Consider the following 25,440-nt stretch of genomic DNA (forward strand, 5'->3'; position numbering starts at 1 on the left):
ATAAGAAAGCCTGGGAAGATGTCTACGAGGGCTCCTGGCATATTGCATGGCCACTCTAGACAGAACAGCATATCAGCCAGGAAGGAGAAGGAATGGAACTGGGTAGGTCACTGAGAGGTCAGCCCAGTTTCAAGTGTCCAGTGATCGTTTTCTTCTTTGCAGAGAAAGATCATAGTGTCCTCCAAGATTCTGGGAATGACATAGTGACCTCTGGCAGGGATGTACCCATCGGGGAATGAGTGTCCTACTGGGACAATAAATTAGCTTCCTTCCCTATACCTCCTCCCCCTCCTTCAGTCCCTCTGGTATTGCATATTGTTGCTCAGCCATGAGATAGCCAGGGAGTGTTTGCTTCTCATAAAGTCTGTAAAATCCCTTTGGAGTTCTTGGAGTAAATGGGGGCTTTCTGAAACATCCTGTTATTTTTCCTCCCTTGCTGATGATAACAGCACATAGCAAAAGTCCTCTTTTCAGGCTGTCCTTCCAAGTTTCTACTACAGCCATGCATTGCTTAATGACAGGGATAGGTTCCGAGAAATGCATGGGTAGGTGATTTTGTTGTGGGAACATCACGGAGTGTACTTATGCAAACCTAGATGGTATAGCCTCCTACACACCTAGGCTATATGATATAGCCAAGTGCTCCTGGGCTACAAAGCTGGACAGCAAGTTACTGTACTGAATACTGTAGACAATTGTAACACAGTGGAACATATTTGTGTATCTAAATATAGATAAGGTAATGCATTGCACTATGATCTTATGTTGGCTACAACATCACTAGGTGATAGGATTTCTCTTGTTTGTTTGTTTGTTTGTTTTTGGAGACAGGGTCTTGCTCTGTTGCCCAGGCTGGAGTACAGTGGCATGATCGTGGCTTGCTGTAGCCTCAACCTTCTGGGTCCAAGCAATCCTCCCTCCTCAGCCTCCCACAGCTGGGACCACAGTTGCATGCCACCAGACTTGGCTAATTTTTAAATTTTTTGTAGAGAGGGTCTTGCCATGTTGTCCAGGCTGGTTTTGAACTCCTGGACTCAAGCAATCCTCCTGCCTTGGTCTCTCAAAGGGCTAGGATTATAGGTGTGAGCCACCATGCCTGGCTGGTGATAGAATTTTTCAACTCCATTATAACTTTATGGGACCACCATCATATATGCCATCTCTCACTAACCAAAATGTCATGCAGCACATGACTATGCCTACTACAGGCTCCTCCTCTAGTATTTATCATGGTCTACTTAAACTATTTGTGTACATGTTCCCCCCCCCCCGCCCCGCCCCCCGTCCAGATCAGAAAACTGGGTCTTACTCACCTCTGTATTCCTAGCACTAAGCTTGATGTAATTAGTAGGCATGTGATGAATGTGTGGATAAGTGAATGAATGATGAGAACAGCATGGTAAATTTCCCTAGACAAACAGATCAATGGAACAGAATAGAGAGCCCAGAAACAGACCTACATAAACATAGTCGACTGATCTTGACAAAGGAACAAAGGCAAACAATGGACCAAAGATAGTCTTTTTTTTTTTTTGAGATGGAGTTTCATTCTTGTTGCCCAGTCTGGAGTGCAATGGTGCGATCTCAGCTCACTGCCACCTCCACCTCCCGGGTTCAAGTGATTCTCCTGCCTCAGCCTCCCGAGTAGCTGGGAATACAGGCATGCACCACCACCCCCAGCTAATTTTGTATTTTTAGTAGAGATGGGGTTTCTCCATGTTAGTCAGGCTGATCTCAAACTCCCGACCTCAGGTGATCCGTCCGCCTCAGCCTCCCAAAGTGGTGGGATTACAGGCGTGAGCCTCTGTGCCCAGCCAAAGATAGTCTTTTTAACAAATGGTGCTAGAACAACCATACATCCACATGCAAAATAATAATAGTAATAATAAATGTAGACACAGACCTTATACCCTTCCCAGAATTAACTCAAATGGATCAGAGACCTAAATGTAAAACACAAAACTATAAAACTCCTAGAAGGTAACACGGGAAAAAATCTAGATGATCTTGGGTTTGATGATGACGTTTTAGATATGACACCAGACACCAGAAGCATAATCCAGGAAAGGAAGAATCAATAAGCTGCACTTCATCAAAATTGTTTCTACTCTGTAGGAGACACTGTCAAGAGACTGAAAAGACAAGCCACAGACTGGGAGAAAATATTTGCAGCAAAAGACTCATCTGATAAAGGATTGCTACCTAAAATAATATGCAAAGAACTTTTAAAACTCAACAATAAGAAAACAACCAACCAATTTAAAAAAGAATCAAAGATCTTAACAGACATCTCACCAAAGATGATATGCAAATGGTAACTAAATTTGTGAAAAAGTGTTCAACATCCTTTGTCATTAAGGAATTGCAGCCGGGCTCGGTGGCTCAAGCCTGTCATCCCAGCACTTTGGGAGGCTGAGATGGGCGGATCACAAGGTCAGGAGATCGAGACCATCCTGGCTAACCCGGTGAAACCCCATCTCTACTAAAAAATACAAAAAACTAGCTGGGCGAGGTGGCGGGTGCCTGTAGTCCCAGCTACTCCGGAGGCTGAGGCAGGAGAATGGCGTGAACCTGGGAGGCAGAGCTTGCAGTGAGCTGAGATCTGGCCACTGCACTCCAGCCTGGGCGACAGAATGAGACTCTGTCTCAAAAAAAAAAAAAAAAAAATTGCAAGTTACGACGATGATATTAGGAGATACCACCGCACACCTATTAGAGTGGCCAGAATCCAGAACACTGATACCACCAAATGCTGGTGAGGATGTGGAACAACAGGAACTCTCATGCATTGCTGGTGGGAACACAAAATGGTTCAGCCACTTTGGAAGATAATTTAGCAGTTCCTTACTTACTCCTGAGTATATGCTACCAATTCAATTTAGCAACTGCACTCCTTGGTACTCAAAGGAGTTAAAAACTTATATCTGCTGGGCACGGTGGCTCACGCCTGTAATCCCAACACTTTGGGAGGCCGGGGCGGGCAGATCATTTCAGGTTTGAGTTCAAGACCAAGCTGGCCAACATAGAGAAACCCCGTCTCTACTGAAAACACAAAAATTAGCTGGGCATAGTGGCAGGTGCCTGTAATGCCAGCTACTCAGGAGGCTGAGGCAGGCGAATCGCTTGAACCCGGGAAGTGGAGATTGCAGTGAGCCAGGATCACACCACTGCACTCCAGCCTGGGTGACAGAGTGAGACTCCGTCTGAAAAGACAACAACAACAACAACACAACTTATATCTACACAAAAACCTGTGCACAGTTATTTATAGCAGCTTTATTAAGAATTGCCGAACTCGGAAGCAACCGAGATGTCCTTCAGTATGTGAATAGATAAATTGTGGTACATCCAGACAATGGAATATTATTAGAGCTAAAAAGAAATGAGCTGATGATACACGACAGGCAAACCTCACAATTAGGACTTATCCCAGGAGGGTTCTTGGCTTTATCTAGGAAATAATTCAAGGGTGAGCCAGTGGTATTAAACAGCTTTTATTGAAGTGGCAGTTTACAGTAGCAGCAAAGGTACTATACCTTGTGGGTTAGGGGTATCCCATAGGCAGTGTGCCCAGAATAGCAGCTTAGAGGCAGTTCCGTACTACTAGTACAGTAATGTTTATACCCACTTTTAATTATATGCAAATTAAGGGGTGGTTCATGCAGAAATTTCTAGGATGAGGTTGGTAACTTCCAGGTCATCAGGTCATTGCCATGGAAAGAGGCAGGAACATTTAGGAACATTGTCATGGAAATGGTAAACCGACCATGGCACACTGGTGGGCGTGTCTTAATGGAAAGCTGCTTCTGCCCGGGACCTGTTTTAGCTAGTCCTCAATTTGGTCCGATGTCCAAGCCCTGCCTCTGGAATATCAAACCATGCAAAGATGTGGAGGAAACTTAAATGTGTATTTTTTTTCTTTTTTCTTTCTTTTTTTTTTTTTTTTTTTTCTTTTTGAGATGGAATTTCGCTCTTGTTGCCCAGGCTGGAGTGCAACAGCATGATCTCAGCTCACTGCAACCTCCGCCTCTTGGGTTCAAGTGATTCTCCTGCCTCAGCCTCCTGAGTAGCTGGGATTACAGGCGCCTGCCATGATGCCCGGCTAATTTTTGTATTTTTAGTAGAGATAGGGTTTCACCAGGTTGACCAGGCTGCTCTTGAACACCTGACCTCAAGTGATCCACCTGGCTCCCAAAGTGCTGGGATTACAGGTGTGAGCCACTGCACCCGGCCTTCAATGTCTATTTCTAAGTAAGGGAAGCCAATTGGAAAGGACCATGTATAGTATGATTCCAACTATATGACATTCTTGAAAAGGCAAAACTATGGAGACAGTAAAGAGATCAGTGATTGCCAGGAGTTGGGCAGGGAGGGATGAATAGGTGGAGCACAGAGGATTTTCAGAGCAGACTGATACCTGCTCATCATCAACTGAGGTGTCCCTTGTTCCAGGAAGCCTTCCTTGACCACCAAGCCTGGGTAGTCTGGCTTGGAGATCCTTAGTTTGGACTCCTTGTGCTGACTGCATCACAGCCCTTTGTATCCAATATTTATTTGGCTCGCATACAGTCTTCCCTCCTCCACCAGACTGCCAACTTCATGAGGGTAGGAACCTTTATTCGCTTTAATATCCCCAGAGTATAGCCGCTTCTGGTGTATTATTAGGTAATCATTACACAGTTGTTGAATAAATGAGTGAATGAATGCAGAATAAATGAGCCATCTGCGGCGAGTAAAGCACTTTTTTTTTTTTTAATCATTGTGGACCCTAGTGGCCTTTAAGAAAATAACAGAATCAGTGGCCTTGGGTCCATCCCTCCCTCCTAATAGTGATAATAACTTTTATATAGTATCTGATGGCTTTGTCTTGAAGCCATCAGCCCTGGGCTTTTAATAACCTCTTTTAATGCTAAATCTTGTGAATTAGGAAGTACCGTTAGGCCTATTATCCAGAGAAGCAAATTGTGGCTCAGAGAGGTTAAGTAACTAGTCCAGAGTCACACAGTTAGTAAGTGGCAGAGCTGGGTTTTGAACCTCATCACTCTGACTCATGCCCTTAAATTGTCTGAAGAGTCTAATGGTCAATCCCTTTTGGAATTGGAACCAAAGCTGACTGAAGGAGGTTATGTTTATAAGCCGGACTGCAGTGCAGTAAATCTCTGATGAATATTCTCTGATGAATATACTCATGTTCTATTAATAAACATCTTGGCCATCTGCCCTGGGCCTTGTGATGTTTGCATCTTTTCCTTAAACTCTCAAGGAGTGACTTGTGTTTGTGCTCTTTTGATCCCTTTCTTCCTCTGTGAGCTGGCACTGAGAGGCCGCGCCCACTGCCCTCTTTCTCTCCCTGGCAGCACTGATCCCTAGCAGGGGAAGGATGCAGCTCAGCTGTCACTCCCTGCACCCGCTTTGCCTCCTCTCCCTCCCTCACCCCCTGCCCAGCATTGGCAGCAACTAGCCTCCTTTCCCACCAGTGGCGATTCGGCCACTGTAGCTGTGGAATGATCACGCAGGCTCAGAGCAGTAGGTAATGGCAGGGCAGAGCATCAGCAAGATGCCACAGAAAGTCCCACTGGTGACGCAGTGCCTGAGTCACCACCACCTGGGGCCAGGTGAAGGGGCCAGCTGAGAGATACTTGGGATGAGGCATGCAGACAATGTCTCATCTACTGGTTAGCAATTTAGAATGGGTTCTCCCTGAGTTTCTTCCAAAAGCAGTATCCCATCATTTTTTGGTAAAATTTCTGTAAAACAACCAGGTTTTCCTTTTATGTACCTTTTTTTTTTTTAACCTCCGTGAGCTCATAATGGTTGTAATATTTGTTTTGTTAAAAAGTATGAAGAATAATGGGAGAAGAATCATCTAAAAGTATACCATGCAAAAATAAATTCTAGTCTCTTTATAGGTAACAAGATAATAGCGATAGTTTTGACTGGGTGCAGTGGCCCACACCTGTAATCCCAGCACTTTGGGAGGCTGAGGTGGGAGAATGGTATGAGCCCAGCAGGTGAAGGTTGAAGTGAGCTGAGATTGCACCACTGCACTCCAGCCTGAGAGACAGAGCAAGAACCTGACTTTTAAAAAAATAAAAATAAAGTGGTATTTTTAACATTCACTTTTTTCTTTATCTAAAAATTTAATTTCAGATAAATGTTATACCATAATTCAAATTATGGGTGTTCCTTTGCTCAGAAGAAACATTTTGTTACCTTCCTCTGCCTCTAATTACATCTCATCCCCTCTCTCGTATTTCTGAAAACAGTCATTGTTCCTATGCCAGTATGCCATATTCATTATAAAAAGTTTGGAAAGCACAGTAGGCCAGAAAGCATCTTTATAACCCTAGCACAAAGCGAACCACTCTTACTTTGGTGGCTGTTGGGAAGAAGGCTGATATTTAGGGTACTGAGTCTACGCCTGCTTCATCTCCATCCTTATTTTCTCCATTTACTCTGTGTGTGTGTGTGTGTGTGTGTGTGTGTGTGTGTGTGTGTGTGTGTTGAATGTGCTGCCTTAATAGAAAAGTGGCTCTGTGTTGTCGTTGGCTCACAGGAATTAGTGTGCTCACCCACTGCGGGTCAAGGACAGCGTATGACAAAGGACCGTGGTCATGTGGCGGACTGTTCTTTTCAAAGAGGCGGTAGTTCCAAGACTCGTGCTCCCTGGGTCACTAAGTTCTTGATGTGTTACATCAATGCTTTGGAGGGAGGCCACCCAGAATCTCTTAAAAAGTATTCTAAATAACACGGAGATCTTTTTCCACAGGAAAAAGCTCAGTAGCTTGAATGTTAGTTTTCTGCCCCACACTGCCCAATGTTGTGACTATTGCACTGGTTTTTCCAGGGTTCACCTTTAGGTTTAATTTCCTGAAATTGATCTGTTCGGTTACGCTGGCTTTTTTACTCTTTTGCAAAGAGGAGAAATGGCAGTGAACAGACGGCATTTTATTAGGTTTTTGCTTCAAAAAAATTAAACGGCAAGGCAGGATCTCTGCTAGTTTTTTACAGGCACCTAATAGGCATCATCTGGGTCTGTGTCAGAACCGATATTTACCTTAGATGAATCACCAAAATGCCAGTGAGCCAGTATTCCCGGTGGGGATTCCAAATTTGCCACACTTGTGGGGCTGTCTAGTTTTGTTTGTTTTTGAGACTGCGTCTCACTCTGTTGCCCAGGCTGGAGTGGCGGCGATCTCGGCTCACTGCAAGCTCCGCCTCCCTGGTTCAAGTGATTCTCCTGCCTCAGCCTCCTGAGCAGCTGGGACTACAGGCGCTTGCCACCATGACCAGCTAATTTTTGTATTTTTAGTAGAGATGCAGGATTTCACCATGTTAGCCAGGCTGTTCTCGAACTCCTGACCTCAAGTGATCCACCTGCCTTGGCCTCCCCAAGTGCTGGGTTTACAGGCGTGAGCCACTGTGCCCTGTCAGGGCTGTCGAGTTTTATTGTGGTTCCTCCATCCCTCTAAATTCTCACCCTGCTGGAGCCCCTCTGAGAATTGGAGGAGCCAGCTGGAGGGGAGAGAGGCAGCTCCCACACCAACTCCACAAGCAGGTGCACCCCCAGCAGGCCCAAAGGATTCCAAGGGGAAGTGAATCCAGCCTGGTGTTCAGGGTGAGGTTTGCTTTGTACCACTCTTTTGTAGGAAAATTGGGGTTGCTGGCCCTGAGCACATCACCCTTTGCCAGCCTTTTATCTCACCCTGGGTTCTGTGGCCACTAGCTTCTTAGGCAGTTGTAAGTATGTGTTATTATTTCAGTGTTTAACAGTGAGCTCCTGGGCCCCGGGCCTGACTTCACCAGAAGACCACCTTTTGTCAGTGGTGTTCTGATAACTTAGCCAGAATGAAGTGTTAACTGGAGCATAATTGTTATTTGCTTTTAATTTTCTGACCTTAGAAAAAGAAGGAAAGCACAGTGCTAATGGGGTGGTGAGTGCTGAAGGAAGTGTGCTGTCTCTGAGTTGGCGTGGAGAGCCTCGTGTTCTCCTCCTTCAGACTGAGCCAGTGTGGACTCCAGTATCAGAATCCCACCTCTGCCGTTTTCTAGCTGTGGACCTCAGTCAAGTGACTCAGCCCATCTAAACTTCAGTGTCCCTCGCTGGCAAATGGAGTTAGTAATAGTACTCTACTGCGAGGGTCTTTTTGGGGTTTCAAATGCTCGTTCATCCAATCCCTAGCAGAAGGGACCTATTCAGTGCATGGTAGTCCATGTCCATTTATTAGCCATGGTTAAAACCTGCTTCTCTGGCTGGGTGCAGTGGCTCTTGCCTGTAATCCCAGTACTTTGGGAGGTCGAGGCAGGTGGATCACTTGAGGTCAGGAGTCTGAGACCAACCTGGCCAACATGGTGAAACCCGTCTCTACTAAAAATACAAAAATTAGCCAAGCATGGTGGCGGGTGCCCGTAATCCCAGCTACTCGGGAGGCTCAGGCAGGAGAACACCTTCAACCCGGGAGGAGGAGGTTGCAGTGCGCTGAGATTGCGCCACTGCACTCCAGCCTGAATGACGGAGTAAGACCCTGTCTCGACAAATAAATAAAACCTGCTGCTCAAACTGCCCCTTATCTTTCCCTGTCTCCCAGCATTTTCTCCGCATTTGAACTTTTGGGCCTCACAGTATCATGGTCACGTCTTGAGATGGGTTTTGCCCAAGTATTAGATGACCTTTTGATTTTTTTTTTTTTTTTTTTTTTTTTTTGAGACAGGGTCTCACTCTGTCACATAATCTCTGTCGCCCAGGCTGGAGTGCAGTGGTGCAATCTCGACTCACTGCAACCTCTGCCTTCCAGGTTCAAGCAATTCTCCTGCCTCAGCCTCATGAGTAGCTGGGATTACAGGCACGTACCACCATCCCGACTAATTTTTGTGTTTTTAGTAGAAACAGGGTTTCACCATGTTGGCCAGGCTGATCTTGAACGCCTAATCTCAGGTGATCCTCCTGCCTTGGCCTCCCAAAGTGCTGGAATTACAGGTGTGAGCCCCCGTGCCTGGCCTGATTATTCCTGATGAATCACTTTACATGGCTGATTGACAGCTCCTGGGGCATATTCCATTCCACTTCAGGTTTTTCCTCTTATTTCCTTCATCTTGCTCTTGTCTCAACACCCATCCCCCCAGCCTCTCTGAACTTAGAATGTCATGTGGAGCCGGGCGCAGTGGCTCAAGCCTGTAATCCCAGCACTTTGGGAGGCTGAGACGGGAGGATCACGAGGTCAGGAGATCGAGACCATCCTGGCTAACACTGTGAAACCCCGTCTCTACTAAAAAATACAAAAAAACTAGCCGGGTGAGGTGGCGGGCGCCTGTAGTCCCAGCTACTCCGGAGGCTGAGGCAGGAGAATGGCATAAACCCGGGAGGCGGAGCTTGCAGTGAGCTGAGATCCGGCCACTGCACTCCAGCCCAGGCGACAGAGCGACACTCCGTCTCAAAAAAAAAAAAAAAAAAAAAAAAAGAATGTCATGTGGAATACTATTCAGTGAAAGGTCTGGGGGGCTTTTTTAAAGAATTGACTGTCCTGGCTGGGATGGTGGCTCACACAGCATTTTGGGAAGCTGAGGCAGGCAGATCGCTTCATCCCAGGAGTTCTAGACCTGCCTGGACAAGATGACAAAACTCCATCTCTCCAAACAGTACAAAAATTAGCTGGACATGGCAATGTGCACCTGTACCCCAGCTACTCAGGAGGCAGAGATGGGAGGATTGCTTGAGCCCAGAAGGTTGAGGCTGCAGTGAGCTGTAATCCCATCACTGCACTCCAGCTTGGGTGACAGAATAAAACCCTGTCTCAAAACAAAAAGAAAGAATTGACTGTCCTTACACCCCATCTGGGTCTCCCTGAAAACTATTCATGCTTCAACTTTTCTGCACTTTGTTCTGGCATGACTAATATATAACAACTGGGCGTTAAGTGTACTATATATAAAATTCCAGATCAGAGAATGGAAACACTTAAAAATAAAAAAATAATAAAAAGGGTTGGCTTATGTGGGCTATTTGGAAACCATTCAGTGGGGCAGCATAATTTTTATTTTCAGAAGCTTATGGATTGCACCCCACCCAAACTTCCCGCACACCTAAGGCTGGCAGAAGACACCCTGCCAAGTTTCCTTGCAAGGGCAGTAAAGAAGTAATCCTCTGCCCTCTGGCTTTCCTTTCAAAGAAACTGGGGACAGGCAGTGGCCTTGGCTGCCTTGGCCATGAGCTTTCCTGAGCCGGGTAGCTGGTGGTCTAGTGGGGCCATTGGTGGCAGGTGCAGAAATGGTGCTACACTCACTGTCCCGTTGCCCCAGAAAGAACATTTACAAGTCTAGGGAGAGCGCTGGTAATGGTTGCTGAGTTTGGAGGACAGTTACGTTACAGTCTTGGCGGCTTTTTGATGAATGGTCAGAAAAACTTAACTATAAACCTATCCTGTTTTACACAGAAAGGACATCTTTTTTTACATTTAAAGTTGTGTGTGTGTATGGGGGAAAGTGGTGGTGTCACAGCTCTGGAGGAAATTAAACCTCAGGAAATAATAATAACAAGGTCTCTGTGTTCCCACTGTTGACAATTCACAAGTTAAATGGTGGAATGAGAAGGGATAAAAAGGATTTCAGGGGTGCACTTGAGTGCTGCTGCACACATAGGGGTCAGAGTCTAGAATCCCAGTACTAGGAGGACTTGAGAAGCCATAGATTCCACCCCCATGGTTTACAGAGAAGGGAATGAAATCCCCATCAATTTGGTCTTTGGCCTAAGCTCTGCTTCTAAAAACCCTTTAGAAGTCTGGCTTGTCATCCCAAAGTGCAGTCCGCCAGCTTCTGTCAGCTTGGAAGAGACAGCGCCTCTGCAAGCTGAAACTCAGCTCACTTCCTGGTTGGCAACTGGCAAGAAGGCGGCTTCCCAGTCTTCTGAGAACTGGGTTTCCCTTTTAACTCAGTGGCAACTTCTCTGGGCCCTGGTGAAGAATCACTTAGAAAATAAGCAGGCTGCTCTCCTCCAGAGTTCCACCCATAGCCCTACCGTTGACCCTATCCCTCGCCCCCCCACCCCTCACCCCCACCCCACCCCTCACCTCCACCCCTCAAACCCACCTCTACCCCTCACCCGCATCCTTGTCCCAACCCCACCACCCTCCACCCCCACCCCATCCCCATCCCTACCCCTCACCCCCATCCTCGCCCCTCCCCCCACCCTCCACCCCCACCACCACCGCTCCCCCTCCCCCTCCGGGCTACAGCAGAGCAGAGTGAAAAGTAGCTTAGAGAAGCGAGGATCAGGTGTGCACAGGGTTCCTAACTCTGCTGATATCCTGGGAGGTGCTGGGGAATTTTCCAGTTTACTGGCAGAATTACTCTCCTCCCTAAATTTCAAAAAGCAGAGAAGGACATTATCTATTCTCTTTCTTTGGGGAGAAAAAAAGGTTTTTTTTTTGGAGACAGAAGCTCACTCTGTTGCCCAGGCTGGAGTGCAGTGGCACGTTCTCATCACTGTAACCTCCACCAGGTTCAAGCAATTCTCCTTCACCTCAACCTCCTGAGTAGATGGGATTACAGGTGTGCACCACCGTGCCTGGCTAATTTTTGTATTTTTAGTAGAGATGGTGTTTCATCTTGATGGCCAGGCAGGTCTCAAACTCCTGGCCTCAAGTCATTCACATGTCTCTGCCTCCCAAAGTGCTGGGATTATAGGCCTGAGCCACCTCGCCCAGCCAGGATGCTAACTGTTCCTAAAGGATAGTTAGATATGCAAAAGAGTTTGGACTTCTTCGTGAGACTGACAGGGAGTCATTGAAGAGTACAGAGCCAGAGAAAGGTGACCAGAGTAAGGGGTGGGGTAAGCCTGGAGGCAGGGGCTGGGTCGGGGGAAGATGGTGGCCTGACTGGGGTGGTGGCAGTGGAGGATTTTTGAGATATGTTGGTGGTAAAAGCAGCAAGGCTTGTGGTTGATGAGAAGTGGATGAGAAGGGAGAGAGCTGATTAGGGTGACTCACAGGTCTCTCCTTGGGAAACCGGGTGGCCACGGTGCTGTACTCAGAGTGTTGGAAGAGGAGGTGGAGGCTTTGAGGAACAAGATAATGAGTCTGAGATTCAAGAGTTGGGCAACCAGAAAGAGAAAAGTTGAGCGATGGAAGATTAGGGTTCTGTGTAGAGATTGAGAAACATTGAGGCTTCAGTACAGTCCGCAGCACGTTGGAGTGGAACACTGAGCAGAAATGCTGCTGTTTTAGAAGAGGGAGGCAAAGGATCACTCAGTCATGCTCACTGCTTCACACTCCGAGATTCACTCACGATCATGGGCACAGGGTGGTGCATGTGGGTCCCTCCGGGTCCCTCCATGGCTTTTACAGGCTTCCAAAGCGATTGTCCCTATTCCCTCTAATAAACGAATAAAGGAAAATGTTCCCGCATGCTTTCTTCTCCATCATGACAGAAAGGAAGAATTTTTTTTTCTAAGGGTTTTACTAAATAGAAAAAAATAGATGCCCTGTCCTTTTCTCAAAAAAAAAAAAAAAAAACTCCTTTTCCCTAGAATGATCTTGCCCTGGGCCCGTTATCCTAGAGCTGGGAATTTGTGTGGGGAAAGGAAGACATCGAGGTGTTAAAAGAATGTAAAGAAAATATTTTCCATCTCTGATGAGAACTGCTGAGGAATGAGCTGATCTGATATGGGAGAGAGAATTTAGAACTGATGTAGAGAAGACTTTCTTACAGAGCGGACTTGGAAGACAAGCTGTGGCACTGCATTCTGCAGAGATCAGAGGGAGCCAGACAGCTTTTTGTCTGTAGAGTGTCATGGGAGGCCTCTAGGGACCCTTGGCAGGAGGTGTCTGGAGACCCATGAAAGGGAAAGTCCTATTTCTGGGTCTGTCTTTGAATTTCCTCCTCTTAAACCTCAGGGCCAAACAAAACCCCTTTCCTCTCCAGTATCCTGGGCACTGCCTAGCTGGAGAAAGGACAAGGTGAGCAAAGCTAGAATGCCATTTATTTCAGCAGCTCGAGAATGAAGAGATTGAAACTCTAGTCCCTGTTCCGTTTCTGACCCTCAGTGACCTTGGGCAAGCCACTAAACGTTTTCAGGCCTCAGTTTTCTCAGCTGTAAGATGGGTGGAAGTCATACCTCCTGTGGTTCTGGGGTGTTAAATGAGATAATGCATGTAAGTGCCTGGCACATAGTAAGCCCTCAATAGAAGTCAGCTGTGGCCGGGCGCGGTGGCTCAAGCCTGTAATCCCAGCACTTTGGGAGGCCGAGACAGGTGGATCGCGAGGTCAGGAGATCGAGACCATCCTGGCTAACACGGCGAAACCCCATCTCTACTAAAAAATACAAAAAACTAGCTGGGCAAGTTGGCGGGCACCTGTAGTCCCAGCTACTCGGGAGGCTGAGGCAGGAGAATGGCGTAAACCCGGGAGGCGGAGCTTGCAGTGAGCTGAGATCTGGCCACTGCACTCCAGCCTGGGCGACAGAGCGAGACTCTGTCTCAAAAAAAAAAAAAAAAAAAAGAAGCTGTGGTTGTTACCGATCATAACTGTCCTACCTCCCTTGCTGGAAGAACAAATTGCTCTATGAAAAAGGCATTTAAAAGCAAAAGGTACTAGGCAAAAGCTGTGATGCTATCAATTACTATTATTAATAATAGGTTCCTAATTACTTTTGCCACGGTATTAAGTGAAGGCCTCTTTGGGTGGGTGATGACTGGGAAAATGGGAACTCCTATTAATGGAGCTGCCAGCTCCTGTTACTAGCTCCATTGACATAATATTTCTCTCTGGGAATCCTTTGACAAATCAGCTGAATTTCCTATTCCCTTACCCTAAGCTCTGTAAATTTGATCCACATGTCTCCAGTGTTGTTTCTGTAGATTAATAATGGAGAAAGGAGGAGGAGTCAGGCCTGCACTGGGCTCTCCCAGCTGTTCGGCAGGGCGGGTTTCGGCCTGTAGCTGGGGTGGTTTTCCCTTTTGTTTTACTTGTTTTAATGCTTATGGCCAGCTCTCCCCAGTGTGTTTGGTTACTCAGCTGTCAGGGAGAGTTTCTGCTTTAGGGCCTGGGGCCCTGGCAGGGGGCTGCAGGGAAGAGCCCAATCATGAACTCTTCCCCCTCCTCCCACAGAAACAAAGCTTGGAGGAAGTGCTTTGAAGCAGTGCTTTGCTAAGTCAGCGCTGGATGTGATGAGAGGGGTCGCTGCCATCCAGGAGAGGCAAAGGGAGATGGAGAGGGAACCTCCACCACATCAGCCAGGAGGAGAGTGGGGAGGCTGGGTCGGGGGAAGGTTGAGCTAGGAGGGCAGGACTGACCATCAGCTGAACCTGCAGAACGGTCAGAGAACACACTGAGGCCCTGGGCTGGAGGCAGACCGCTGTGTGCATTTGCTCAAGAAAGAGAAACGCACGGGGTTCAGCACGGGGCTGTCCATGAGTGAAAAGGGCAGTAATAATACAGCCATATTGTCATATGCACCAGCCATACGTAAGGACAGCCACCAGTGAGCTTTAGTGGTGTGTTCACTGGACTCTGAGCTCACACGGGAGTTAAGTATATGCACCGTAGAGCCAGTCCATCCCAGATTTGAATCCTAGCTCTACCGCTTACCTGAGCAAGTTATTCAAAGTGTCTGAATGGCAATAGCCCAATATGTCAAATGGAAGCCAGCAGTACCCATCTCATAGGGTTTTTTGTTTTTTGTTTTGAGACACAGTCTCACTCTGTTGCCAGGCTGGAGTGCAATGGCATGATCTCGGATCACTGCAAACTCTGCCTTCCGGGTTCAAGCGATGCTCCTGCCTCAGCCTCCCAAGTAGCTGGGATTATAGGTGCCTGCCACCACACCTGGCTAATTTTTGTATTTTTAGTAGAGACGGGGTTTCTTCATGTTGGCCAGGCTGGTCTCAAACCCCTGACCTCAAGTGATTCACCTGCCTCAGCCTCCCAAAGTGCTGGGATGACATGCGTGAGCCACCACACCTGGCCCTTATAGGGTTGTTGAAAGAAGAAATGAGATAATGTAAATAAAGCCTATGTTCCCAGCACAAAGTAAAAATAATAGCAACAGCACTTGGTAGAGCACGTACTGAGCCAGGCATTGGGTCCAAGCATTGACCCCCAGTTACTCAGTTAATCCTCATGGCAGTCCTGTGAGCTAGGTACTCTAGTTATCTCTAGTTAACAGATGATGAACTGATGAAGAGTCTAAGTAACCTGACCAAGATCACACCACTGGTTAAGTGATAGCCAGAATTACGAACCCCAACTTCTGCTCCAAAGCCCTGTCTGCTGTACCTGTTGCTGCTGTTGTCCTTGTTACATCACACGTGTTTTGGGACTTCTAACCCAGACTTGGCCACATCCCGGTGCTCTCCTGTTATCTCAAGGAATTTTCAGAGATTTTATCCAAAAGTGATTAAATTCCTGTGGATATTTTTCTTTAAAAAAGAAAAAGGGTTTGTGGGTAAGTGTTGGAAAAAGAAAATCTGTCCATCAAAGAAACAGTGGTTACCAAAAGTTGGGAATCCCTCTCTAGGTTCTGACTGCAACTAGAATCTCTGTGGCCACATGCTCTTAGGAGCCAACATGTAATTTTAAACCAGTCTGATTTCGCTTTTCTGGTGCTTTCTAAGAAGCTGCATAGTGAGTTGGAGAAATTTACAGGCTGTCACCCTCTGGGATTGATTCTGACAGTTCTGCTCTACTGCTGTTGAAGTGTTAATGAAAAACATTAATTGGACTTGGCCCGTGGCTAGGACACATCCCCTTCTTGAAGTGGAGAAGGCAGCATCCCTTTCAAATCGTTGCTCCCAGCATGGGGAAAGGAGAGGACTCAGGGCGGCACTGCCCTTCAGGAAGTCAGGATGGGCGTTTACATCTGACTCGGCCATCCCTGAGCTGCATGAAAACAAAGCCAGGTCTCTTTGTCACCCCAGAACCCTAAGTGTAGCACAATACCTGGGCTGAGTCGGGCACTCTGTGAATATTCAGCGAGTGAGTGAATGAACGCTTGTGTGATCCAGGAGCCCAAGCAGGCCAGTTTCTAGGTACCTCCAAGAAAGGATGGTCTCCACGTGCTTATAACCACAGCTACGAATGAGCTACTTCTCATTCTGGCCCTATAGCACCGTCCACAGTCAACGTTCCCAAGTCTTCAAGGTTCAGAGAGATTTTGCCTGCTGAACCTCTCCATCAAGAGCAGGGGAGCAGGGCTGAGCCCCGCCCACAGCAGGCTGGGGCCCACTGAGCTTCCCCTCCTTCCTAAGTGTGACCTGTCTGCCTTCTTTCCCCATAGGTGTCCTCTCCCTCCCCGCGTACTTCAGCCCCTACAACGGCGGGTCCCTGGGCCATGACGAGCGAGCCGACGCCTATGCCCAGCTGGAGCTCCGGACCCTGGAGCAGTCCCTCCTGGCCACCTGCGTGGGCAGCATCTCGGAGCTGAGTAAGTGTCGCCTCAGTGTCTAGCTGGGTGGTAGAGCAACAGCGAGGCCCCAGGATTGGGGGAAGGCAGGGAGAGCTTGCCCTCTAGGCTCTGGCCTCTTCCTCCTCCTCCAAGCGCCTTGCCTTCCCTGAAAGCTAGATCTTTCTAGGACAGAGGTTGCAAATACACAAATCTGGATTTCTGGTTTCTCTTTAAAAAACGAATGATCTAGCAACATGGCACCCCATTCCTGCATAGTAGTGACCCACAGGAGCTAAGTAGCAGCAAAGTGGTTGGCATGTGTTCCCCACTTTGCCACAGACCTGGGTTTCATCCGGGGTGGAGGAGGGGGGCCTGTTTCATTAATTTCACCTGCCTGGCCCCACGGGCTCTGAATTCACAGCTGGTGCTTTCTCGAAAGAGAGCACCCCCAAAGCCTCAATATAATACAAGGAAGATAACAGCAGAGCTCCTCTGGCTGAAGGCAGGTGTGGCCGGGTGGTGTCTCCCAGGACTCAGGGCTCTATGGCACACACTTGGAACTTGATGTGGCTCTTTACCGTTGACAGCTGCTTCCAGGGTGTTAGGAGAGGTGAAATCCCGTGCCTGCTCCTGAGCTCCCCCTCTCATTACCCATTTGATTTGAGAAATCTGACTGCATCCTCTGCCGCCTTCATTCCCCCTCGCGCTGTTGAGATCACCCAGCAGAGGGCAGTGACACAGCAGGGGTCACGACACACAGCATAGGCACACCTGGAGTTTCCCTCTGCTCCGGCCTTCTCCATTTGTGATTCCCTCGAGTCTTCTGACCCCTGCACAATCAACGGCAACGGCAAACCTCTGTTTCTTCAGGACGCGGCTTCCTCCTTCCCTGCATTCTGCCTCCTCCCCTGCATTCTGCCTCCTCCCCAGACAGGAAATGAAGGTGCTTGGTTCAAGGTCACAGAGCAGAGCTGCAATAGGGCTGGGAGAGAAAGCAGGATTTCTGACTCCGTGTCTCCTGGTGACATTACAGTAGGCAGGGCCAGGATGTTGTTGTCTGGGTCCCCTGAGGGACCCCACAGGAAGTGGGTTCTGGTGTATGGCTTCATCTCCATCCCTGAGAAGTGTCTCCTGGACAATGGGCTGTCTTGGGCCCTTGCACAGTCATGCTTTGGTGAGTTCTCATGCCTTGCAAACAGTAAGGGACACAGCCCCTAGTCCACTGGAGGGCACCTTGGTTTTACTTTATACTTGAACATTAAGTGAGCGCCTTCTGTGTGCAAGGCACCATTGTGAAGCACCATCTTCACTTTATCTCATTTGTTCCTCAGAACAACTCAGCAAGGTATGTCCTGATGAGAGAACTGAGGCTTAGAGACGAAAAGTGATTTTCTCCATGTCACACGGATCAGAGCTGGGGGCTTGACTCGACGTGTCTAGGGCTCTTGGCCCCCTGGATAAGACTAGCAGCCCAGCCACCGGCTCCTTGGGGCAGCTGAGATCAAGATTGGGGCTGATCCTTTTCCTCTTCTCATGGTGGCCCTATGCCCATTACAACCCCAGCCCAGCCTAAGGGAGGAGCATTCAGAGGCCTCCCCCAGGGAAGGGCTTAACATCATTCTGCCATTACCATCAGCCAAGGGGCCAAGACCTGTTGGCTCTACCATTTACAATGATCCTGAGTTTTAGTTTGCCCCTTTCACCAACTCCACTGCTACCAACCAAGCCCAAGCTGACCATTTGTTTTGTTTTGTTTTTGAGATGGAGTCTCGCTCTGTCACCCAGGCTGGAGTGTGGTGGTGCAATCTTGGCTCACTGCAACCTTCGCCTCCAGGTTCAAGAGATTCTCCTGCCTCTACCTCCCTAGTAGCCGGGATTATAGGTGTGCACCACCACGCCCAGCTAATTTTTGTATTTTTAGTAGAGAAAGGGTTTCACCACGTTGGCCAGGCTAGTCTCGAACTCCTCACCTCAAGTGATTCTCTCGCTTTGGCCTCCCAAAGTGCTAGGATTATAGGCATGAGCCATCGCACCCAGCCCCAAGCTGCCCATTTAAAGCTTAAATTGGGTTGTGTCACTCATCTGTTCAATATCTATTCCCTCTATCCCCCGACAATGGCTTCCCGGCTCACTTGGTAAAATCCAAAATCCTCACTCTGGCCCAGGATCCATATATGATCTGACTTCATCACTTCATCCTCTTCTCTGTGGACTGCACTCCAGCTGCCTGGCCTCCTGGCTAAGGACCCTCCCACTCCAGAGCCTTCACACTGGCTTTCCCTCTGCCTGCAACACTTTCCCCTTGATACCCAAATACATTGGTCCTTCACATTTCCAAGCCTCTGCCCAAATGGCACCTTCTCATTCAGGCCTTCCATGAGTATCACACTCTCATTCCACTGTCTTCCCTCTTGTGGTTTTGATTTTATTAAAGGCACTGATCACCACTTGACATGTACTATATATTTACTTACGAATAGTTTATCATGTCTCTCCTCTGACTAGAAGAGTCAGCTTCATGAGATTGGAAACTTTATCTCCTTTGTCCACGGCTGTATCCTCATTGCTTAGGACAGTACCTGGTACAGAGAACAGTTCCTGAGTATGCATGTACATGTGTTAGGAGGAATGAGGTCTATCCCACCAAATGTTTTCTCCTAAAACTCGCCTAGGATTGGTCCACATCCTGGCCCAGCCACTCCTCAGGGCCAAGGGAAGAAACCTCACAGCATCTTTTCACAGACCAGAGAACAGGCTGTGTCATGTGCCAAGTTGCCCTGTTCCTCCCTCTGAAACCAGGGCTTTTGCTAACCTGCTGTGGAGGAGGGAGGAGACAGAGGTGGAGGCCGATATTGCAGTTTTTCTCCCTGAGACTAAAGAACTTAATGAGGCTAGTGATACTTGGCACTGAAGCCCTTGGACCTCAGAGTGTTCCCTGGGTTTACATGCATTAACTCCCTGAGCCTCGCCAACATCAGCCTGCCAGATAGGGTGAGAAGTTTCACTCTTGTATGAGATCCAGCTTCACAGGGAGTTTTGGGACTTGTGCTTTTGCTCTGTCCCTCTCTACCCACAAAAATTTTAAAGGGAGAGAATACAAAATAAAACAAAACACTTCTTTTTGAAGGGAGCCAGATGTTCTAGGCCTTATTTTGAAGATGGTGTTGAATTCCAGACTCTCTCCTGCTGTTTTTATTTGATGGCTCATAATGAGAGGTGGAAGGACCAGAGTGAAACCTAGCACCTCTAATCAAGTCTTTCATGGTTAACAAGTGCGGGAGGACTTGTTTTTCCTTGCCTGGGGGGTGTTTCTGGGCTTCAGACTAAGGTTTCATTGAGTGTAGGATCAACTGATCCTCAAATACAAGGAAGTTTCAGAAGAAGCTCTGAGTCCTCACCATGCTTAAACCAAGAGACCAGCCCAGCCTGGATCAGGCCTTCTCAAACTAGCCATGGTGAAGGACCAGAGATTTTATTCCCCCCACTCTGCTGCAGAATGCAACCTTTATAATGTACAATCAAAATAAATGTCTACAAAAAGGAAATAAGACAGGTGAAATGCAAGCCCAATGTTTAAAATTATTATTTTATTAGCTATACATAAAATTACTGTCAATTTTCTATGTAAGTTTTTAAAAATTCACTCTTCACTTCTGAAATTAACTTGCTGCAAACCAGTAAGTTTGGGGACCTGTCCCGGTTCACAGACCACACTTTTAGTAGCAGCCATGCGATGGTGAAGAGCATGCGTTTGGGAAGCACGGACCCCAGTTCAAGTCCTGGCTGACTGACTTACTAGTTATGGCACTGGGACAGGTCATTTAACTCCTGCAAGCTTGCTTCCTTGTCTGTAGAGTAGAAAGACCCTCCCTTACAGGGTGGCTGAAAAAGTTGAAGGAAATTTTGTCTATCTTTTCATGTCTATCACGAAGCCTAGAAAATATAAAGTGGCAGGAAGCAAAAGGCACCCTAGGAGAAGGTTCAAAGCAAGCCGCTTTCTTTGCCCATAAATGGGTTGCCACGCAATGTAAGTTTTTAGACGTCGTGGTCAGAGTTCTCTGCAGCCATTTGTCTTTCTGGTCTGAGAGAAACTGGCCACAGCAGGGCTTGGATCGAAGAAGCCGGTGACCTCCATCTCCAGCTGCCTTCATGGTTTTTCTGAACTTTTGGGTTATCTCCTTCTGTTTGGATGGGAGATTGCATTTCTTTCTTGATTTTCTTGTCTACATGAAGCAGGAAGTGCACTGCCAAAGGGTTCTCCACCAATAACAATAAAACAACAATAAAAATAATCACAGATAATGACTTCTAACTTGTCAAGCCTTTGAAATGATATTTCAACAAGGTTTCTCTTTGATGCTATCACAGACTCTTTGATTTCTCCTCCTTGTGGTCCTGTGGTTCTGCCAAAAGTTATGACATTTAGACCTGGAGAAATGGGAGCCAGGTTTCAACTTATTAGCAGTCAACGTAGCTGTACAACTGGCTGCTGTGAGGTGGGTTGGCTGGTGGTTGTGATGCCAGTTTCAACCACCCATGGAGCCCAAGGGCAGGGTTGGGATCTGGCATTTCAGGGCACAGACTCCTCCTGTCCTGGGAAATGTGGGGCAGAGTTTGACGGCAGGCAGTGGTCCTGGAAGGAAGAGTGCACAAGAGGCGGCCTGTGGGATAGAGGAATAATCATAATAAGATATTAATCGTAACAGTGCTATGTTCAGCCCTACCAAGTACTTACTCTGTGCCAAGCATGATGTTAAGTGCTTTACATTTATTGTTTCTTTGAACCCTCAAAATCGGTAGGGTAGATACTATTGTTTCCATTTTACAGATGAGGAAACTGAGGTTCTGATAACTAAGTAAGGTATTTCTCTTTCTCTGTAAGGAATCACCAGGGGTGGGGCTGAAGCTGACCTCCAGGGGAACCTCCCTGAGTTCTCAGGCCTAAGGGAATATGGGCTGGAATTAACAGTAACAGGCCCTGATTTGAGGCCAACTGTGTCTGACTTGAATCAAGCTATCAGTTCACCTGGTGATTTTCAAACCTGAGTGGACATTAGAATCACTGAGGGGACGTCTACAAACTAGAGATGCCCAGGTCCAGCGGCAGACCAATGAAATCAGGGTCACAGGGATGGAAACCAGGTGTCAGTAACTCACTGCCCTCAGCCCTCTTGGCCCTAGGGTTTGTCAGGAGCACCCAGGCAGCTGAACTCCAGCTGTAGGGATGAGCAGTCAAGAGTAGGGAGGAGTGAGGAACCAGGGATGGTGGTGGAGGGCGACAAGGAAGACTTTCCTTGTGGGGATCTCAAACTCCAGGGGTGTCATTTGTCCCTGCCTTGAAGCCAAACACCATCACCGCGGCTGTCAAGGGAGAATTTAGCAGCTAATGAGCTCAAATCAAGCCTCAGTAGAAGTTGTATTTTAAAAAGAAATGAATGCATAAGGTTAATTCTTCATTCTCCAAATATTTGCTGAGCACCTAGTATGTAACAGACCCTGTGCAGGGCCCTGGGACACAACGGAACAGAACAGCAGATTCCCAGAAGCAGCATGAAGGTTAATTGAATACGTGAATGAACTGGTTCCGCCATGCATTTCATGACACTTCACTGGCCAAATTAAAACCTGTTCATTTCTTCCACCTTAGGGTTAGCCGTGCCCACCCGTGGAGGGGCTCTCTCTAAGGAATCGCCAGGGGTGAGGCTGAAGCTGACCCCGAAGGAGCCGCTTTTCTTAGAGCGGAGGTGCCTGCAGGTGCCGGGGCTCCTTCAGCCCATCCTTTCTCAGCATTGTGGCCTCACACAATGTTGAGCCGTTTCCTGTCTGGGACTGGTGAGATATTGAAAATACTTCAGTTGGGTAGAAACACACTACAGGATATGGGGACCTAAGGATCGCACGGACTCCAGCAGGGCAGGCTGCAGCCCAGCTCACAGTGAAGTCCATGGACTTTGGAGTCGAACAGACCTGAATTCAAGTCTAGACGCTACCATTTTCTAGCCATACAGCCATGGCTAGTTAACTCAACCTGCGGGCTCTGAGGTGTCCCTGTGGCCAGGAGAATGAATACATGAGGTCAGGAAATGTTTATCAGATAAGCCTCAAGTTCCTTTTTTTTTTTTTTTTTTTGAGATGAAGTCTCACTCTGTCACCCAGACTGGACTGCAGTGGCACGATCTCTGCTCACTGTCACCTCCGCCTCCCGGGTTAAAACGATTCTCCTGCCTCAGCCTCCTGAGTAGCTGGGGCTACAGGTGCCTGCCACGACGCCCAACTATTTTTTGTATTTTAAGTAGAAACAGGGTTTCACTATGTTGGCCAGACTGGTCTCGAACTCCTGACCTCAAGTGATCCGCCCACCTTGGCCTCCCAAAGTGCTGGGATTACAGGCGTGAGCCACTGTGCCCGGCCATAAGCCTCAAGTTCTTCATCTGTAAAATGGGAATAATAGCCGCTATCACTGTAAGGATCAAATTAAATCATATTTCTGGGGGAATTGCATACTTTGTACATAATGAGTCCTCAATAGGTGATGATGGTAGTTGTAATTGGACAGAGGGACCTTCTCTGCTGAAATACTTTGGGTTTTGTACGAGACAGTGCACAGGAGAATTGCCACAGAGCCTGGCCCTGGCTGGCTGAGGCTGGGAAAAGAGACCCGGAGAGATTCCCTCGGTCAAAGATCTGGGGAGAGGCCCATGGGGGTGGTGGAGAGAGTGGAGATGTCGAAAAAGAAACCACATTACCCTAAGTTCTGGAGGAGACAGGCCCTGCCAAGTATTTAATTCAACAAGAGTGAAATGAAAGGGAAACGAAATTGCTATTGTGCATCTGGGTGACAGTTTCCACCTCCACCTGTTGGCTGCAGGGCAAACAGTAATTACGCACTAAGGCAAGGAAACTTCAGCCAGGAGCATCCTTGGAAGAATGCGGGCTGTAAACTCAGACTTTGTCTTCTTTTTTCTCTTCCTCCCCTCTGCCCTCCCTGCCCCCTACCAGGTGACTTGGTCTCCCGTGCCATGCACCACATGCAGGGGCGCCACCCCCTGTGCCCGGGCGCCAGCCCCGCCCGCCAGGCCCGCCAGCCGCCACAGCCCATCACTTGGTCCCCTGATGCCCTCCACACGCTCTACTACTTCCTGCGGTGTCCACAGATGGAGTCCATGGAGAACCCCAACCTGGACCCCCCGAGAATGACCCTGAACAATGAACGGTAGGGATCTTCCTTGGGCTGAGCACCTGGTGGGACGTGCGCCCAAACGTGCATCGACCGACCGACTGACTGACACTGACTGACGACTGACCGACAGGGCGAGAAAGGGGCCCTGGAGCTGTGCTGTGCCTGTGAGGAGGTGGCCCAGGAATTCCGATGAATGAAGGCGTGCACTGGTGTTCAGTGGGATTTTTTTTTCCCCCTGAGCTGATGCACCATGGGGCCACTGAGGCTTGGAACCTGTGCTTCAGCCTCTGTGCCCAGTCTGGCATGAGCTCACTGGGCTCTCCGAAATTCAGCTGCCTTGTTATAAAATTAGATAGTCACACCCACCTAGAAAGGTTAGTGCTCTGAGAAAAAGCATGTAGGATGGGGGCTGGGTGGGAACTGGCCCTTGGCCATTGGTAGCTGTCACCTCTTTTCATGGGGTTATCCCATTCAAAAGTGATCAAATGATCATTGTTGGCGTCATTGTTATGAGGGGTCTTGGGTGTGTTTTGCCCTCATCCATTCATTTAACAGAAGAGACCATCGTGACCCTGGCAGCTGTCTGATCTCCAGCAGGTTAGTGGTTGGATAGCCCCTGGACCCAAGCCTGTGGGCTCCTAGTCAGGTACTTTCACTAGAGGGTCCCAACACTTTCCTAGCTGGGAGCAGGGCTGCAAAGAACAGATGTGCAGGTTGTGTACTGCACAACGGAACCCAGTGAGGGACATGAGTAGGGGATGCACGTGGGGCCATGTCAGCCTGAGGACAGGATACCTTTTCTAATTGGTTTTCTCCGAGGACTGCCTTTTTGAAATTTTCTACCTGGAAAATATGCTTTTTTATAACTTGCCCCAAACGTTGTATGTGCTGGCATGAGCCTCACATGGAGGCCACTGCATGGCCACTTAAGGTACGGTCTGTCCATGGGCTCCAGAGTTGTGTTTGAGGGTCCAGGAAGTGGGAAAGGCTTGCCCTTGGCTTGGGAAGCCCATCTGCACACATTTCACCACACAGTCAGGCCCAGGAAAGGCAGAGCCCATGGGACTTGGTGCCCCACCTGGAGGGAGACAATCTGAGACCTCAATATTGGAAGTCCTGGAGGCTCTGCAGTCCCCTTGCCCGGCTGCCCGCTGTCTTTCGGGGGCGTGGAGTCTCATCAGCTCTATGATCCACAGCTGGCTCCACAGCCCGGTCTGCTTCCTCAGTGCCCCAGAAAACAAAGGCACTAAGGTGGATTTACTGAGTGTTTACTATGAGCTAGGCACTGGACTGAGCACTTTGCAGGCGGATGTTCACTTAATCCACACACTACCAAGAAAGAGGTGCTCTTCAGAGCTCCATTTACACATGAGTAAGTGGAGGCACGGAGGGACTCACTGGCCCCACCACACAGGCTGTGCTCCTCATAACCACTACGCTGTATCTCCTGTCCCTAAGAGGAATGTAAAACAGCAGTGGCCCAGTACACACGTAGTAGAGTCCCAGTAAATAGTACCATTGCTGTTATCAGTACTAGTATCCTTATGTCATCATTGTTTTATTTCTCTGGGAGCTGGAGGGCGAATGCAAGTCTGAGGAGGGCCACCCTGGGCCTGACACAGAAAGAAGTCTGCAGGTGGAGCCCTGGCCATCCTGAAAGACACTTTGGCTTGAGCTGGGGCCAAAGCACAGGCCCTAAGCCCCAGCTGTTCCTGCTTTGTGGGAAAGTGTTGTGGTTGAAGGAGTCAGCTGGGAAGGGAAAAGGGCAGGAAGACATCTGGGAAGGAGGAGGCAGGAGGCTTGCTTGCTGTTTGGTAAGGTGCTGGGCTGAGGCCGGGCCACCCATGCAGAGGTGACTGGGAGAAGAGGACAGGAGCCTTCTTCA

General features: G+C 48.3%; 1 protein-coding gene across 1 annotated transcript in view; it reads left to right on the plus strand.

The window, feature by feature from the left end:
- Positions 1-25,440, plus strand: part of ABTB2 (ankyrin repeat and BTB domain containing 2) — a 209,434-nt gene that overhangs the window by 138,115 nt on the left and 45,879 nt on the right. Inside the window, exons 2-3 of the mRNA XM_023185512.2 lie at positions 16,268-16,414; positions 23,375-23,588. Coding sequence (XP_023041280.1) covers positions 16,268-16,414; positions 23,375-23,588 — 361 coding nt within the window. The remainder of the gene's footprint in view (positions 1-16,267; positions 16,415-23,374; positions 23,589-25,440) is intronic.

Source organism: Piliocolobus tephrosceles, chromosome 13, assembly GCF_002776525.5.
Source record: "Piliocolobus tephrosceles isolate RC106 chromosome 13, ASM277652v3, whole genome shotgun sequence".
In the NCBI taxonomy this organism is placed as follows: Eukaryota; Metazoa; Chordata; class Mammalia; order Primates; family Cercopithecidae; genus Piliocolobus; species Piliocolobus tephrosceles.